Raw genomic sequence first — 20,019 nt, 5'->3', positions numbered from 1 at the left:
CCACCCTGCTCTGTGCGTGACAGGGGGCAGCGCCCCAACCCCCTGATTGGCCCTGCTCTGTGCGTGACAGGGTACAGAGCCCCAACCCCCCTGATGGGCCCTGCTGTGTGAGTGACAGGGGGCAGTGCCCCAACCCCCTGATTGGCCCTGCTCTGTGCGTGACGGGGTGGCGCCGCAACCTCCCCATCGACCCTGCCTTGAGTGTGACAGGGAACGGTGCCCCACCCCCCCAATCGGCCCTACCCTGAGCATGACTGAGGGTGGCATCACAACCTCCCGATCGCCCTGCTCTGTGCATGACAGGGGGCGGCGCCCCAACTCCCCAATCGACCCTGCTCTGAGCCCGACCAGGGGCTGCACCTAGGGATTGGGCCTGCCCTCTGCCACCTGGGAGCAGGCCTAAACCAGCAGGTCGTTATCTCCTGAGGGGTCCCAGACTGCGAGAGGGCACAGGCCAGGCTGAGGGACCCCCCTCCCCCCCGAGTGCACAAATTTTTTGTGCACCAGGCCTCTAGTATATATATATTGCCACTGTTCTCAAAACTGCCTGGTACTGTCATCACAAGAACAGCCATATAGACCAATGGAGCTATAGAACCCAGAAATCAACCCAACCCATTATGCTCAATTAATATTTGGCAAAGGAGGCAAGAGCATACAATGGAATCAAGACAGTCTCTTCAATAAATGGTGCTGGGAAAATTGTACAGATATATGCAAAAAAATGAAACTAGACACCAACTTACACCATACACAAAAATAAACTCAAAATGAATAAAGGTCTTAGATGGGAAACCATAAAAATCTTATAAGAATCCACAGGCAGCAAAATATCAGGCATATGTTGTAGCAATATCTTTACCGATACAGCTCCTAGGACAATGGAAACTAAGAAGAAAATAAACAAATGGGACTACATCAAAATGAAAAGCTTCTGCACAGCAAAAGAAACCATCAACAAAACAACAAGAAAGCCCACTGCATGGGAGAACATATTTGCCAACATTATATCTGATAAGGGTCTGATCTCCAAAATTTATAGGGAACTCATACATCTTTACAAAAAACAAACAATCCAATCAAAAAATGGGAAAAGTCCCTAAATAGACATGCTCAAAGTCACTAATCATCCGAGAGATGCTAATCAAAATGACAATGAGGTACTATCTCACACCTGTCAGAATGGCTATCATCAACAAAGGACAAGTACTGGTGAGGATGTGGAGAAAAACGAACCTGTGTGCATTGCTGGTGGGAATGCAGACTGGTTCAGCTACTGTGGAAAACAGTATGGAGTTTCCTCAAAAAATTGAAAATAGGACTCACATTTGACCCAGTAGTCCCACTTCTAGGAATATATCCCAAGAAATCAGAAACACCAATCAGAAAGGATATATGCACCCCTATGTTCATAGCAATACAATTTACAATAGCTAAGATTTGGAAACAACCTAAGTGCCCATCAGCAGACGAGTGGATTAAAAAATGGTGGTGCATAGACAATGGAATACTACACTGCTGTAAAAAAGAAAGAACTCTTACCATGGATGGACCTGGAGAGCGTTATGCTAAGTGAAATAAGCCAGTCAGAGAAAGATAAATATCACATGGTCTCACTCATTTGTGGAATATAATGAGCAAAATAATCTGATGAACAAAAATAGATCCAGAGACAGAGAAGCATCAAACAGACCATCATACCATAGAGGGGAGTTGGGGGGTGGGGGTAAGAGATCAACCAAAGGACTTGTATGCATGCAGATAAGCATAACCAATGGACGCAGACACTAGAGGGGTGAGGGTATATGCTGGGACATGGGCATGACAGGGAGAGGTCAATGGGGGGGGGGGGGGAAGCAGACATATGTAATACTTTAAACAATAAAAAATTAAAAATAAAATTCTTTTGCAAAAAAAGTTATTGTTTGAACTTTTATTTTCCCAGACCAGAAATTAGAAAACAGCTTTTTCTCTTCTATCTTTCTTTCTTCTCTCCCTCTTTCATTGTTTTCTTTCTCTTTTCCTCTCCCTTTCTGTATTTTCCTAATGCCTATACTGTAATTCCTTTTCTTCAAATCTCCTGGAAATGCTAACTCTTCTACTGATTGTGCTCATAGTAATTAGATTTACCTGAATTAAATTCCACTTGTGCAACCAACAAAGACTGACCTTAAAAAGTGATGGGTCATTATAATAAAAAATGCTGCCTAATTTAGCATGGGTTATAGGAGGAGGAATAACTTTATAGCAATTCACAACTAGAACATGGAAGGATACTGGAACCTCTGTTTTCTGAGGATTAAGACAAGCCTAAATTTTTAACATGGTTTAGATAAACTATGTTGAGAGGTAACATATTAGTTTCCCATTGTTGTAACATTTCCATAGAGTTGGTGGTTTAACACAGCACAAATTTAATATCTTATAGTTCTGGAGGCCAGAAGTCTGAAATTGATCTTACGGGGCTAAAATCAGTATGTCAGCAGTTACCTTCCTTCTGGAGGCTCTGGCAAGAATCCATTTCCTTACATGTTTTAGTTTTTAGAGGCTTCTTCATCCATCTTCAAAGCTAGCATCATAGCATTTTGAAATCTCAAGCGCTCTCTCTCACACACACACACACACACATATTTTTTTTTATGTCTATTACTTATCCTATTTATTTATAATTACTAGTGGTTTTGCAAGTTTTATTTATTATAAACCTTATTGCATAAGGTTGCCTATACTTTAATGGAAAAATAAGAAAAATGAATATTAATTTTGAACAGTATTCCCTTACATTAAAATTATATGTCCATATCTTAATAAGTTATGAACCATACATCTCTTAATCCTGAATATTATTATTTTATGAACTATGTTCAAAAGAATATGAAGAACAGGTAAAATAATTTTTGAGGAATAAACTAAGTATGATAATGGAAACTTTTTTCTTTAAAATATGTCTCTAAGAAGAAATATTTGTGTTTTTTCTACTAGTTTCAGTTAAAATCCAAGGCTAATAAACTATGACATCCCTGAAAATGAATAGACATGCTTCTGTGTCAAAAATGTAAGGTGTAAAAATGAGATGATATTTATTGTTTGGAAACATGACTGATTCATCTTGATAATATTTCCTTTAAAGATGAAATAAAGCGATCACATACAATCATTCTAAACCCCTTGCTATTGTTGAAATGTTTACTTCACTTTTTTCTTTTTTTGAAAAATCATTGCAGCAGATGTTATAAAATAAATGTAGTGAAACAATCAAGCAGCAAGCTCCCTAATTGTTTCTGTCTTGATTATAAAAACACATTGAAAGGTAAATCCTCACAGTGAAATAAATGAAAAATATAATTAACATTCAAAGTACTCCGTATACCACCTGCTCTTTACATACTGCGCTGAAATGAAGGCACCTGATATATAAAGAGTAATGAAAAGAAATTGGGCTTCCTTCGGAGACAAAGAGAAAAGTTAAACTTAAATTTGAAAGCAGATACTCTAATATCTGAGTTTAAGGTTATATGTTAATATTTGGGTTGACAAGATTTTGGTCTTTACAACAAAGTGTGTAAGTGAACACATTCACACATCCGTATTATTACAATCCCTGTCAACCCCACTCATTTTATGGATCAGACCTGTATCTGTTCTGTCACCTGATGGTCTTTCTGTAAAAATGTTATGATTGAGATGTTTAGTTCACCATCCTAATGCAAATCTCACTTGCAATATATTCAGAGAAAGCAAAGCACAGTAGGTTCACTAGTAAGTAAAGGGAGCCCCCTTTTAAGTACAGCAGCAAAAAGAAATGTGTTTAAAGGAAACTTACATTTATATTCTAAGGGAGAGAGATTACGTCACACCATCCATAGCCTGAAATTCTTGGGGCCCAAGCCACAGCCCTATAGGTCACCTCTACTGGAGGTTAACATTGGGAGAGCCATTTCCTCCCAGTCCACCAGTTTGGGGAGAGGTGGACAGAGAAGACTCTGTGCCTAAGAAGGGCAAGGCATTATGAGATAATCTTGTTTTCCCAGTTCTAGTGAAACACACATGTGTATTGATAAAGACTGCATCATTGAAGAGTTCCACATAGCAATGAGAGGCTTCACATTCAGGGTAATTTGGGCTACATTCACATAGATGCTATGCACTACGCGGGGGCGGTGGGGCGGGGGTGGGTGGTGGTGTCAGCAATTTTTTTTTTCTATTAAGGCCCAGATAGTAAACATTTTAGACTTTGTGCGTTCTAATAAAATTTTATTGATGGACATTAAACTTTGAACTTAATGTAATTTTCATTTCTTATAAATTAATGTTACCCCCCCAACCATTTAAAAATGTGAAACCATTCTTAGCTCACATGCCATAGGAAAAGGGGCAGCGGGTCACTTTTGGCTTATGGGTCATAGTTTGCTCACCCTTGCTATTCTTGCTCACCCTGATCATTCTTCAAAAATAGTTTCATTTCATCTTTTCCGCAACTCCAAGGAGAATGAGGATAAGTACATCTCTCACTGAAGAGGAAACTGAGGCTCCGAGGGTCTTAAGAAGCCAACTCTTGGTTATAGCTAGGCAGTGTCAAAGCCAGAACTAAAAAACAGATCTTCTGACTCTTCATCCTAACACACACACACACACACACACACACATACATACACACTTTATAGGGTTCATATGGAATAGTGAGAAAAAATATCAGAAAAAAAATGAATTGTATATACACAGTGTTCCTTAGTCTCTGCTGGGGATTGGTTCCAGAATCACTTCCCCACCCTGCCCCCAGGATAAGAAAATCTGCAGATGCTTAAGTCCCTTAGCTCTTAGTATCCACAGTTCTATATCCTAAGCCTAAAGACAGGATAATTTATACTTGTTAGCCTGCACTTCACTTTCTACTTGTCTATATCTTTTTTTTTTTTTCCTTTTGCCCCCAAAGACCTTAGACCAGTGGTTCTTAATCTTGGCTGCATATTAGAATCACCTGGGAATCTTTTTAAAATCCTGATTTCTGGGCCTCATTCTCCGGAAATTCTGTTTCTTCGTTATGGGGTGAAGCCACAACATTAGTAACAAAGAAACAGAATTTCTGGAGGATAAGGCCCAGAAATCAGGATTTTAAAAAGATTCCCAGGTGATTCTAATGTGAAGCCAAGGTTGGGAACCACTGCCTTAGACCATAATATATCTTTAGTCTCCATCAATTTTGGTCAACCTTAGGTAAATAGAAAAAGGATTACTATTTCATATTATACTAGAGTCCCAGTGCACCGGTGGGGTCCCTCGGCCTGGCCTGTGGGGATCGGGCCCAAACTGGCTCTCTGACATCCCGTGAGGGGTTCTGGATTGCTAGAGGGTTGTTTTCAGGTGAGGCACCCCAGAATTGGGCTCCCTCCTCTCTGGTTCCAGGTGTGTCACCTGAGAACCACTGCTGCCAAGTGACCACAGCTTGGCAGCTCCTGCATTGAGCGTCTGCCCTCTGGTGGTCAATGCATGGCATAGCTACTGGCCACTCGGTCAGTTGCTTAGGCCATATATATATATATATATATATATATATATATATATATACACACACACACACATATACATACACATACATATATATACATACATACACACATATATATATATGTACATATATATATATATATATACACACATTTATTATCTGATACAAGAAAAAATAATAGGGATGTATGCATTCTAAAAAAATATATTTTATTGATTTTTTACAGAGAGGAAGGGAGAGAGATAGAGAGTTAGAAACATCGATGAGAGAGAAACATCAATCAGCTGCCTCCAGCACATCTCCCACTGGGGATGTGCCTGCAACCCAGGTACATGCCCTTGACCGGAATCGAACCTGGGACCTTTCAGTCCGCAGGCCGACGCTCTATCCTCTGAGCCAAACCGGTTTCGGCGGGATGTATGCATTCTATATGACACTTAGAAAAAGTCCAATATGTTCATAATGAAAAATAAATTCAAATAATGTCATATAATAATGACACAATGTTAATATAGTTAAAACTTTATGTCAAATATTTCTAAATTTAGCTAGAAATAAAAATATTTAGGAAAACATTTAAATATTTGATGCCAACACATAAGATCCATTTTAGAGGAAACTCCTGTAATATTACTTTCCTATTTGGTTATTAACCTAAGTGATGCTCTTTTACTGGGTTTCATATGTGCTGTAGATCCTGCTGGGGAAGCATAAAACTGAACTCATTTAGGAAGAGGCAATGTGGCCATATGAGAAAAAATGCCATATGTGAAATCTCACTTTATGCCTGTTGAAATTTTTGTATTTCAGGTCTCCTAGGGACATGTCCATTGTGCTATTGTATAATTTTATCAGCATGAGCTTCTGCTGAATATTTTCTCCTCTTTTCAAAAGCCATATTTTGGTAGAGCTAACTTCAAAACTTAATGTTGCAACATCTGTGCCCATACACCTGGGAGCCTTAGAAGATGTATCCTGAAGATTATCTACATTTTCTAATCTTACAGAATGTTACAAAATGAGAGGAAAAGGTTATACATTTCTCCTGGTCTGGAATTTTTTGAAAGAAACCCCTTTATATCTCCTTAGGAAGATTCTCAAAATAAAAGAGAACTGATATTTATAGAACTATAAAGAACATCCCTAAAAATGTAATAGAATACTAATTTGTTTTTGTTTGCAGATAAGAATGTCTTAATACATATGTGAAACTTTCCATTAAGAGATACTGTGAAGATACACAAAACCTGGAGCTATTTTCTCATTGATGTTTTCAAACAAGATTCTTTAATACGTATAGGAAACAAAAGAAAATTCTACTACTTTGAATTTATTTACTATTTTGAGTCTGTGGATCTACCTATAAATCATGGCTGCTTCTTTATGAATCATTATGTTTCAAGCCTGAAACTGATAACATTGTAATGATCTAGTTATTCATAATAGGAAAAGAGCAATGGAAAGGCCAGACATTATAGGGATGTCATTTGGGCAGCTTCACCAAAAAGGACGTTGCAACTTTGCACTTCCCGGGGAACCACTGGCCCATTCCCTGCAAATTACTAAGGAAAGGAGTCCAACAGAGGGGAGATAGACACATGCCCAGGAAAGTTGGGGTGACATAGGGAAGGTACTTGCTTGTCAGTCTAGCCGGGGGAACCATGGATTGGCCAGAATGGGCATGGCCACTGCAAGCCCATGAAAATGTGGGAACACATAATCCCCTAAACAGTGGAGTTCCCTCTCTCTTGTTGCTCTCTTGGCTCTTGACTCACGGGGTGCTCTTGTTCCTGCTTCCTTGCATTCATTCATATGGCCCATAGCCATGAGGACCTCACATTCAATGGACTGATGGACTGCAACCAGAAAAACAAACTCGGCTAGCCTGACTGCTCCAACATGGAACAGAAACTCTGGACACTGGCTCTAATTCTAGCTCTATGAAAGCCATAGCTACGCATCTTTTTATTGTGGGGCTGAGGGAGAGGGGACCTTGGAAATTCAGGGATTTAATTCCATGCAAATAAAACTTCCTCATTCTGTGTGATCTCAAAAATTTAGTTTTTGGGGTGGGGGTGGGAAGGATATGGCAAGAATTCCACTCCCACAAACAACAGTTGGGGACAAGGACCTCTCCCTACCAGTAACAGATGGCAACACAGATGGGACGCTACCAGGAGAAGTGACTAATGGAAAGTATGGAAAGCATCTCTTCTCTGCTCCTCCCCTGCAAAAGCACACTGGCAGCCTGCAGACCAGCACTTGGAGGGTGAAACAGCAGGAGAAGAACCTGGCCTGGATGGTGGGGAGAAACCCGTTTCCCTGGCCTGGGAGTTTGAGAATTCATTTCTCACCCTATCTACTGAATTGGTGCTTGGCTGGATTTTTCATTTGTTTTTCTCTGCCCTACATCTCTTTTGCCTCTTTGGATGCAGACCCAGGAGAAAGCAGCACCCTGCTCTCATCTTCGAAGCCACAACAAGCTCCAGAAAATGCTGGGCAAGTACAAGACCCCGATGTTGCCACAAATTTATGCCTACTGCCCAGATCTCTTCCCCGTTTATAAAACTCATCTCTCCACACATCTCTGCCTTTTTCCAGTGTTTCTATGGTTTACCTTCCCTCTGCTTCCACCCCAACGTGACTCAGACTACAGCTTTGGATCTGCTGTCTTGGATGCAGCACTGTGGGCCTCTGCAGGGCAATGGGCAAATGGGTGCCAGGAGAATCCAGAATGCATGGAGCTGGCACACACTTGCCACTGCCTTGGGATTTACTCCTGGTGCATGAAAGCCCAAATGCCCCCAACTTTCTTAAGCCCTGGGAGGTCCTGGCAGCACTGTGCCTAGGACAGGGCTCCCAGCCCAGCATGGCCTGAGCCCCAGACCCTTGCTTCCCTCTGTCCCCCCTCTCCCCTCTGCTTCTGCCCTTAGAGTGTGCCTGCCTAAGCAGGGCACAGATTTAATTTCCAGGTACCAAGGCGCTAACAGGGGAGGGTTTGCAGAGATAGCCACCAACTGAAGCTGCTGGTGAGAGGGACCCACAGTTCCACCTTCTGTCTACCCTTATGAGCTCTCCAGCCAAAGCACCCCTCGAACCTCTTGGGCCTTTGGCTCTGGTTCATGCCTTTCACCCAGTGGTGGTAGAGAAAGACTGGATAGAAAGCCACCAAAATAAAGCTGCTGCCAGGGTCCTGCCTTTGACAAGCCAGGCCTGCTCCCTGCCTGGCCCAACCCTCTTCCCTGCTCCTTGCTATGGGGGGAGCACTCCTGGCTATGCCAGAAAGCACCACCCTGACAGCCAGGATGCTTAAGGGCAGAAATCAATTTTAGTTTCTGTTACAAATGCAACTGCTATATTTCTGACTTCTGTCAACATTGCTACTTGCCATTAATGCTTCTTCCACGTATAACTAATACAGAAAAACCTCAAATATACAGGTGCTCAGAGAAATGAAAGTTTTTTATGAAGTAACCTTGGAGACTGACTGCAAACACAATTTAATCCCAGGGCCTGGGTGTTAAATCTCTGTCTTGCCAAGTTAACAGAGAATGCTCTTTCTCACCTCCTCTAGTTCAGTGAAGGATATAATTTTTCTGACCAAGACAGTAAAGGGTGAAAACTTCCAATAGCTTCAGAGACCATCAGAATTACCCCTGTGGAGTTCAATAAACCCAACTAAACAGTGCCGGACCAACACTGACTGCTGGGAAAACTCCACATCTGGGCAAAATTGTATTACTATTTTGGGAAGGTCTCAGCCCCTGACGCAGTCTCATGTCACCGAAACTGACAGTGGGGTGTTGTGTAGCAATCCTAGGCTCTGGCAACATGACATCGAAACTAGGAAAAATGGGGGCTACTCATATTTTCCCATAGCTATCAAAAGGACAAAACATTTTGGGTTTCCCCCCCCCCCCCCAAGATAATAGTAGTACAATCTCCATTCACAGTGCCTTGAAAAAGCCTGCTCTGGCAAGGAATTTTATTCTGGGTTTTTCAAGAAAAGGACTATCTGCCCCTAAAGTGCTAATGCCTGGTCTCCAAAAGGACTCTTTTATGAGCCATCTATTGGAATGCAGAATCTGAGAAATAGAACTTATGTGAACCAAAGCTATCTAAGCCAATCAGTTTAACTCATTGATTTATTAAATCAGTGAATTTTTCTAAATGGTACTTTTATTCATGGAAGTATGTCTTTTAAAATATTAGTGTGTTTGGCAGTAAATGAACCTATGTTTCTAAAAGTTATAGAATGTGTTTGCCAATCTGGGACGTTATAATTACATGATAATTGCTTACTTTTTGCTTTTTCTCCCTACTTACCCCTCCAGAATTTGGCAATTCTTAATACGTGGGTCATGGCGATATGTTTTTTTGCATAAATCCAATAAGACCAGTCTTCACCTGTGTTCTTTTAACCAAGACTTTGACCTGAATGCCATGTCTAAGAGACTCATGCCTAGACTCCAGATGTCACCAGAAAGCCTTATGGAACTAATGTTGACTTCCAAAGCCAATCAAAGCCCACTGGAGAAATGGCCTGATACTTTGCGTGGTCACGTGGCTTATGCAGTCTTTCCAGGAAAGGAATGAAAGTTGCTTTCCTGAAAGATGGCAAGGAAGGAAACTCAAGATATCTTTGGGGACCTCAAGGACTTGAGAAATTGATCCAAACCTACAGTTATTACAGGCAAAGCCTGATGGCAACTGTGGCTGGGCTTCTTTACCCTGAGGGTCTGATATAGCTCAATCTAAAGATGCCTTGTGAAAATTCCAGCAAAGCAAATTTGAAAAGGCCTGTGTGATCTATTTGATCAGTTACTATTCTTGTTGTGTTTGGGCAAATAATCGGGCCAAATTAAAACTGGACTTAATGCAGTTTCTTTAATGGAAATGAGGGTAATCTTAGGGAGTAAAACTGTATTTCAAAGGGAAATCAGAAAACCCAATTGAGAATATTGGACTCCAGTGCAGTTAACTGTTTTCAAAGTTTTGTTTTTAAGGCTCTGTCTATGTATGCCATACAGAACTCATCACCGGATGACATCACCAGAGATGTTCTAACTGCAGAAAATCTATCAGGTTGTCACTCCTTGATTTCATTCCAGCAAAAGCCTTGCATCTGGAAGTCTTCTCAACTGGTTTATGATTTGCTGTATTCATTAACCTCTGTGTTTTGTAGTCTTCTATTTTCATAGACTGTATGTCCTTATTTGCCTAATTGCTTGTTCACACAATATAAATCTGACTTTAGAAGCCATCTGCATCACTGTCTCCTAAAATTAGACTCAACAGTTTGGACTTATGGTTGAGTCAATGAAGTATGGATAGTCTATTGGCATTGCTTGAAATTGCTTTTCCTTTTCTGACCAAATGGTTCCGACAGAAGAGGCCCAGAGTTTCTCATGGGGGAAATTTTATAACATTTCCCTTAACTTATTTAAGTATGATGGACAGAAGAGCTTAGAAAGGTTCGACCCACTTCCCTCCAGGGAAGCCACTCCTCCAACCTAATCTAGAACATTGTCAAGTTATTTCCTTTATTACATGGGCTTATACCTCTCATCAGACCTTTAGTTACTATAAGTCCCCTTATATTCAAATTATGCCTTTTAACTTTATTGTCAAGTTTTTCACTTCTAGAATAAAACAAGGATGCTAGTTTGTCCAACAAGCTAGCCTCTGGACATCACCTATGCCACCTCCCAGGGACACTAGACTGACCTGAACTGTGAAAAATCCCCTTCCCTGCATGAAGACTCCATTCCTTTTTGCTTGCTCTTCCTCTGTCAGATAGGGGAGAAACTCTAAGCCTCGGGATAGGCAGATCTATGCCCCTTGAGAGCAAGAAGCATACAGCGGTTCTCAACCTGTGGGTCACGACCCCTTTGGCAGTCGAACGACCCTTTCACAGGGGTCGCCTAAGACCATCCTGCATACCAGGTATTTACATTACAATTCATAACAATAGCAAAATTACAGTTATGAAGTAGCAACGAAAATAATTTTATGGTTGGGGTTACAACATGAGGAACTATATTTAAAGGGCCAGAAGGTTGAGAACCACTGAAGAAGAACATCTAGAGACCTTTGTCCATTTGCCCTTTGTAGGATTACAAAGAGGTTAGTTCTCTTTAAAGGGGAAATGATACCTTTGTAATTAGCTAGTTATTCATAATAGAAAAGGAACAAATGGAAAGTTAGATATTATACTCATGTCATTTGGGCAGGAACCTGCAATTTTGCACTCCCCAGGGAACCACTAACCCATTCTATGCAGACTACTGAGGGAAGGGGTCCTACGAAGGGGAGATAGACACATGCTCAGTAAAGCTGGGGTGACATAGGGAAGGTATTGGCTTGTCAGTCTAGCCTGGGGAACCATGAATTGACCAGAATGGGCATGGCCACTGCAAGCCCATGAAAATTTGGGAATACATAATCCCCTAAACAAAGCAGTTCACTCTCTCGTTGCTCTCCTGGCTCTGCGCTCACGAGACTCACTCATTCCTGCTTCCTTTTATTCATGGCCATGCAGACCCCACATGAAACCGACTGATGGGCTGCGACAGGACACACAAACCCAGCATGGAACAGAAACTTTGGACACTGGCTCTAATTCTAGCACTATTAAGGCCACAGTTACATATCTTTTATGGTGGAACTGAGGGAGAGGGGACCTTGGAAATTCAGGGATTTAATTCCATGTAAACAAAAATTACTGACTCTCCTGGGCATGTCTCAGAAAATTATTTTTCTTGGGATATTGCAAGAATTCCACTCCCATGAACAAAGGTGGGGACAAGGACTTCTCCCCACCAGTAACAAAATTATTATAATGTTGTCTGTCAATTCTCAAAAAAATTAAAATTATGGTTGATTCAGCATTTCTCAAACAGAAGATTGAGATCTTGACAAAGAAAAAGGACTTTATGAATAAGAGATATGCCTTCATCTCACCTTTTATTTATTATTTTACCTTTATAGAATAAAACATGCCTACTGAAACTTGCTGCAGGTGATGGTGCTAAAAATGGAGTGTGCAGAACAATTTTTGTTGAAGGATAATATAGCATATGTAAAGTTTATATAGATGCAAATAGTTAGGAAGGACAATGAATGTATTTGAGGAATCCACATGTGGATTCTCTTGACTTTGTCACCAATTTATCAAATTATGATCAATTCTAAATGCTTATGGCATGCTTCCTATGCCCCAGGTACTCGAAGCTTTTCATGTGCTAACTCAAACTTTCTCCACAACTGATGTGACTTTTGTCATCACCATCCTACAGATAAGAAAACTGAGGCATTGAAAGATTAAATAACTTGTCCAGGTTCACCCAGCTTGCTAATTAGGGGCAGAGCTAGAGCAGAGCACCCTGAATCTACGTTGCCCCATTTTCCTTTGGTTATTTTTTTTATATGTAACAGAATAGCTTTGAAGTTTGCTTTGAAGCAAATAATAAAACAATAAAGGTAATGCATTTTAAGTTATTTCAAACTTAAACAGAAATATTCAAGGCAAGATGAATCTAAGTATTTGTGGTAAAGAAGGGAAGGGTCAATGTAGTTAATTCATGACCACAGGCATTATTACTCTCCTACAGATAAAAGTCAGATCTTAACAAAACACACTAAACTTCAAAGTTTTGACAGTCAAGTAGCAGAAGTTGACCTCATTTCTTTCTCACATGTCATTTCCCTGTTTGCAGAAGAGATTGGTAGCATTACAAGGGAGGGTAAACAGTGGGTAGTTAACCAACTCCTCAGTAGTTACAGGAGTACTCAATGCTAGAGAAGTTGCTGTGAGGAGGGTGACATGTCCATGTGTGCTGAACATGAGTTTTTTTTTTCCCTGGAGGACAAGTTAATAAAAAGAATATGTATACCACTTAATGTTTCTCATTGGTATGTCTTGACATACACGGTACAAAATAAATAATTTCTGCTATAGAGAAACTATTCAGGCAAGCACCACTCGGCATTTTACATTTTTGAAGTACAATTGAAGGGAGCAATGCCAGGTAACTGTGGCTAAAGTAAGGGTTGTATCAAATGCCTGTTATCATCGTCATACATAAAATACACCAAATATCTCATTTACTTGACTTGCCAGGAACATGGTGACATGAGCCTGAACTAGAATTTGCAATACAGAAAGGCTATTAGATGCAGAGAAATGGAAGAATATCGGGTTCTATATTGAAAATTTTAAAAAAAGAGGTGTCATAATCACTAACATGGCTTACTAATTATACTGTATCAATGCCTCTGTCAAGAAGAGTTCATAATTTGGAAGCTGTAGCTACTATCGACCTGATTTTACAATTGAGATCATGTCTGCATTTTAATTTGGAAACAAAATTGATCACTGTGTTCTATAAACAAGGCCTGTCAAGTTATTACTTTGCAACTGCTTTGCAAACACATATTTATTTAAGAGCAGCATGATTTATGATATAGTGTTCCAGAGAAATCATTTCACTTCATATTTCATATTTTAGTTTCTTTTAAGAGATTGCTTTATATATGAAAATGGAATTCTTCAAGTTCTTCAGTAAATATTGAATTTCTTTGATAATGGTTTTTTTAAAATAGATTCTTAAAAAGATTGCTATCTTTACTCCAATATATTGACTTCTTGCCCCAAATACTGTTTTAAAATTTACAGTGTTCATTCCTCTTATGTCTTCAAAAATTATAATAATGCTATTATTTTTAACAGTACTCTATATTATGGCATCCTAATATTACCAGACAAAGCTTGCAATTTAGAAGGTTCATGTAATGTACATATTTCACATAAATTGTTTCTTTAATCACCACCATATAAAGGATGGCGGAATAAAGTCAATACTAAAGGTGACATTTGTTTTATAGCCTTTTAAAATTTTCTAAGACTCATCCATTACTTCATAATTTTGATATCTTATAGGCGTTCTCAATAACATAATCTTTAAATTAAATGGAATCTAAATTTAAAAAAAAAACATTTATACTATTTAAAAGGACAAAAAACTGTTACAAGTATCTTCTCTTGCTACTTGATAATATTCTACTCACAAAAGTAGATTTAGAATTAAAGAAATGTTCGTCCCCCTGCCCCTCTGCCCTTAACAGACTGCAGTTGCATAAGGATAACTCTGATGGTGAATTCTAGGCAGGAATCAAAAGAAACTCTCTATTTTGATGGTTTAATATAAGAGCAGGCCTACCTTTTTCTCCTTCTTTTTCTTCTTGGACATCTGTCAGTGGGACCACTTCTGGTTGCTCCACAATCGTGGTATCTTCTTGGTTTGATGAAAGCTCTAAATAGAATGAGAAGGAAGGATACTCAAGGATGTTTTAGTTGAAATCATTGACAAAACACAGTTACTAAAGCATAGAAAGTTTAATTCAATTCTCCCCGAGCCCTCCAATTTTTAATAGGCATACAAAACAGAACACTATTGTCATTCTCCGTAAATCATTGCCTAAAAACACACATGCACACCACTCGCACACAAGTCTGTATAAGGGTCATGGTTCACAGTTTCATCTCATTCTCTGGTAACAATATGTCCTGGTTTCAGTACCTTCTGTTTCCATGTATGAGCTCTGTGACTCTTCCTCAATTTTTATCTCATTATTCGCTGAATCGTTCTCTTGTCCTGTTAAAAATAGTGATTGGAAAATAAAAGAAATGTGATATGCATAACCATAGTTTTACCACTGGTTTGAAAAAGCAAAAATTTCAGAAACCATGCTTTGATCATACATGGATAGGTAGAAAACAGTTTTAAAGAAAGTGAAGGGTAAAGATACCATTTTGCAAATCAAATTTATCTCAATTATTTTATAAAAAATATCCAGCTAATTTAGACAAAGTCTTCTTTGAGCTGACTGGTGTAATTACTATTTGGCTTATGAATGTACTAACAGCAATGGACACAACCTGGAAGTTTTGAAATTTTAAATAATTTCTGGGCTGCACGAGTTAATTACATTTAAGTTTCCTTTAAGATGTAGATAGTTCCTGTATTGAGGATTCCTGGGAAATTAAAACACTCCTTGCACGTTCGTTCTCCCATCAACAGAGCATGAGAAACTTGAGTAACATGTGCACACACAGATTGGGTCACCTCACAGCTCCACTATTCTCTAATGGCACCTACTAAATACAGCCAAGGTCAGGAGGGAATTCAGCCAACTCTTAGTTACTCTGAGGCTGATGATCTATTAAGTAATAATGCTTTTCTTCACACACCCTGGCTTCTCCCCCTCCCCTTCCCAGTAGAGATTAAAACATAAGTGCTCATTAAGAGAGAAAATGGAAATCTTTCCATTTTGCCTAATAATAAAATATTTAATGCTGAGGCTATTTCACTGTTGAATTAAAAAAAAAAAATCCAGAGCTGGGGTGGTTACAGGCACGAAGGGGATGCAGAGGAGCTTGGGCTCTTTGCCTGCTTACGGTCCTGTGGTAGAGTGCGTTACTGCTCCAGCCTGTCCCTAGTGATTTCTGTAAGAGGGCGCCACTTCCCTGTCTGTGACCATGTGACCTGTCATGGCCCTTGTGCGACAAGTGTATGTTCCCACCTCATTGATGCCAGGTCTATTCATGTGACTTGGTTTAAGAAAACGGGACAGCAACAAGCATGCTGGGTACTACATTTCAGCAGAAGTTTCGAGATCCATTTCTCTCTTTCTCCTGAAAGAGTATGTTCCTTCAGCCTAAAACTTGTGGAGCAGAACCAAGCAGTGACGTGGCAGACCTTTGTGGTTGTAAGCTTTTGGGACTTTTGAGGTTGTTACCACAGCACAGATGACTTAACCTCTCATCTTTATAGTTTCCTCTTTACCACAACTATACTTAATCTGCCTGCCATAGTGCTTCCCCTTGGTTCATTCTCTGACAGATTGACCAACTCTGAAAAAAAAAAGTGTGTTTTTTTGACATCCATTGCTCTGGAGCTCATTTTATTCAAAAGGATCTGATAAAAAAAAATTACAGCTATAGTATATTTATATATTTGATCTTTGAAGCTAAAAACCTCAAGCTGACTTGGATGTCTTTCTGTTATCACTCCTAAATTCAATGGAATGCTAAGATTTGACAATTCTGAAAAATGCTTTTTTCCTTATATAGTCCCCAACCCCTTTCTTTATTCAGGGATATATTATGTCTCTCTTGGGTCGTGTGTGTGTGTGTGTGTGTGTGTGTGTGTGTGTGTGTAATCTATCTTATGAAGTGCTAACATTAATATCTTTTAAAAAATGTATTTGATCAAGACCTTTCCGCTGCTGATAAACCCCATTCATCCCCATTTCTCCCTATTGTTACTCAAAGTGTGGTCCATGGGCAAGAAACATTAGAACTTCCTGAGAGCTTTTCAAAATTACAGGATTTCAGGCCTCATGTCAGACGTGCAGAATCAGAGTGTGCATTTTAACATTTCTAGGTATTCCATTTGCACATTAAATCTTGCGAAGTACTAGCCTAGAAAATATATTTGCAAATTATTGATTCCATACAAATGCCATACATTGTCTACCCATTTTATTCACATTTTCTCTAATTGTATCAGGCCTGTAAAGTATTATAATCCCTATTCTGCTTTCAGAATTCTTAACTAGGTTTATCTAACAACTAACTCCTTTTTCTTTTTTTTGCTTTTATTTTGTCTTTTAATTTTTTAAATTGCAGTATAGCTTGCATATAGTAAAACACTCAAGCCTTAAGAGGACAGGCTTGTAAATATACAACCATGTATCTCCCTGCCAATCACCACCCAGACCAAGAACATTTCTAGCACCAATAGCTCTGCTACCTCTGTTGGTGCCTGCAGATACCCTCCCTGCCCCCATAGGTAATTCTTCTGTTTTTGAATTTAATATAAACAGAACATAAAGTATATGCTGTATTTTATCTTACTTTCTTACAGCTTTTCTCTGAGGTTAATCCCAGTTGCTGCATGCACTCATACATTCACTATTTTTCATTGAAGTAGACTATCCCACTGTCTGATTATTCAACAGTATATAGGTGTTAAAATGTCAAATTATTTTCAAAATGAGGCTATTATGAATGATACTGCTAAAAATTCTTGTACATGTGTTTTGGTGGACATATGTGCTCATATGTACTCATCTCTCTTAGGTATAAATTCACCAATGAAACTACTAAGGAATAGGCAGCATACATGTTTAGCTTTACGAGGTACTAAAAAACAATGTTCCAAAGAGTTTGCCCCATTTTACACTCCCTCCTGAAATGTATGAGAATTCCACTTATGCTTTTTATTCTTTCCTGTCATGATAATAATCACAAAATTCTTTAATATGGAGGAACCAGGAAAAATCTTTCCCCCAGACCCATTTCCACCCTTCTCGCCTTGGGGGACTATAGAAAGTGATCATATCTTTGCTTATTGAGTTCCTTTGCTCATTCATCTATTTATTATTCTCCTTAGTACACTGTAATACAGTGGGGCCTTGACTTACGAGTGTCCCGACTAACGAGTTTTTTGAGATACCAGCTGTCTCTAGGCTGATTTTTTGCATTGAGTTGATAGAGTAATTTGAGTTAACGAGCTTCTTAATGAGCTCGGTCTCGGAACGAATTAAACTCGTAAGTCAAGGCCCCACTGTAATAGCTTTGTCTGCTTTAGTCTCTCTTACCAGGTTATAAACATTGTGAAGACAGAGATTGTGTTTTATTCGTATTTTCCTTCCCAACACCTACTGGTAAGGAGTGATCAATAAATAACTATTTAATTTTCCCTTTATTATAGTACCCATCAGTATCTGTAAATAGTAATCAGGGACTGTAACTTACTTCCCACACACCTTTTAGCAATAAGTGCCTTAGGCTACTAAGCTCTTCATATACTATATTGATGGCAAAGAACCAGGAAAGGAGAACTGGATGCTCTTTGGGATTTACTTTCATTATTATTTTTAAGGCCAAATAAACTAGATAATATCTTATATTCTCTCTATATTTGGCTTATATGAGGCTATGTCTCCTGCTAAAGTTTCTAGTCACATTGACATTTATATTTGGGAAGATGATATTGAGAGGGAACCTTCACTGTTTATTGACCGAGCCTCATTCTCTCTCACTGGGAATAATGGGAACTCTCAAAGTCATTGCTGGGAACTGAACTCGTTATTTGTGATCTGTACAATGAAGAGAGAGAGGAGAAGCAAGTCACTCTGTATTCTTGTGCATATCCAGTCCCATTGCTCCACTTGGACATTTTTAGAGGAATGTGATCAGGAATAGGGAGATCAGGGCTAGGAGCACTGCTGATAATGGTGGGGCTGCCCCAGGAGGCAGCCTATGGCTATTGATGAATACTAACTAGGGCTTTTCTCTGTGACCAGCAATGTCTGTCACTTCACTTTGTGGATGAGAGGGCATTGCAAGACTTTTGTGTAGTATTTCTCTCCTCTGCCTTTTTCTCTTGTCCCACTATTGTGTTTACCAATTTTACTAATCTTTGCTTGAAATGGAAATGCATATATTTTCTCCTTTCTAATTTTTCTGATAGTAAAAAAAAAAAAAGAAATGAAGTGTATAGCTTTGAAATCTAAGAATAATCATATCTGCTTATTCCTGAACCAAGCCAGGATTTGGCATATCACACAGAGGTATGTGTGGTTCCTTGCCCGGTACCCAGGCCTGCTGCCGGTTAATGATGACTCCAGCCCATCTGCCTTTCTCTCCAGTGCACTCAGATATTCCATATCCCATCTTGCTTTCTTGACCTCATGAGGCAAGCTTTATGCACATTCAGTCTAGTTGAATTCTACCCCCTGTCCTTTGCCCTAATCCCTCCTGGCTGAGATACAAAAAAACTTAAAGGATCCTGCAGCAGTTTATATGTATATTTTTTATACCGTGAACTCAGTCATCCATACTAATGGGAGGGACCATTAGAAAAGATAATCCAAAAATCCATTCAATTTTCTTTAGAAATAGATCACATGATTGCTTCCTGGAGCCCTGGTAATTAAGTTTGGCTCAAGCTAATGTTTTAATTAATTTGCATAAAAATTTGTCTGGGAACGTCAGTCTGGAATTAAACATTTCTAGAGGATAAACCTAAACTCACTTTGTAAATGAGCTGTTTTTAACCAATAGCAACAAAAATATGATTTGCTTGTAGATTATTAGATGCTTATGTCTTCCTAAGGATAAAGACTTTGTTTCTTGGATGTCTGTCTTAAAGATAATAGAAATTGTGTTCTTTTATTAAACTTAAAATGTGATTGCTGCTGTTCTTCAAAATTGTATTTGTTGCCCTGGCAGGCTGGCTCAGTCGGGTTAGAGCATCTTCCATTACCCAAAAAGGTTGTGGTTTCCATTCCTGGTCAGGGCACATACCTAGGTTGAGGGTTTGATTTCTGGGAGGCAACCAATTAATTTTTTTTTCTCACATCATTCTTTTTTTTCTCTCTCTCAAATCAATAACCATATCCTCGGGTGAGGATAAAAGCAATTGTACCTTTCCATGTCTAAA

The 20,019-nt window shown here is 39.3% G+C and overlaps 1 protein-coding gene across 2 annotated transcripts in view; it reads right to left on the bottom strand.

Moving 5' to 3' along the window:
• Positions 1-20,019, bottom strand: part of MACROD2 (mono-ADP ribosylhydrolase 2) — a 1,927,670-nt gene that overhangs the window by 58,189 nt on the left and 1,849,462 nt on the right. For both annotated transcript variants that reach the window (XM_036322176.1, XM_036322177.1), the window contains exons 15-16: positions 15,088-15,162; positions 14,728-14,820 (exon numbers count right to left, since the gene is read on the bottom strand). In XM_036322176.1, the coding sequence (XP_036178069.1) occupies positions 14,728-14,820; positions 15,088-15,162 (168 nt within the window). The remainder of the gene's footprint in view (positions 1-14,727; positions 14,821-15,087; positions 15,163-20,019) is intronic.

This window comes from Myotis myotis, unplaced genomic scaffold, assembly GCF_014108235.1.
Source record: "Myotis myotis isolate mMyoMyo1 unplaced genomic scaffold, mMyoMyo1.p scaffold_m19_p_9, whole genome shotgun sequence".
In the NCBI taxonomy this organism is placed as follows: domain Eukaryota; kingdom Metazoa; phylum Chordata; class Mammalia; order Chiroptera; family Vespertilionidae; genus Myotis; species Myotis myotis.
This window is presented reverse-complemented; position numbering and strand designations above follow the sequence as displayed.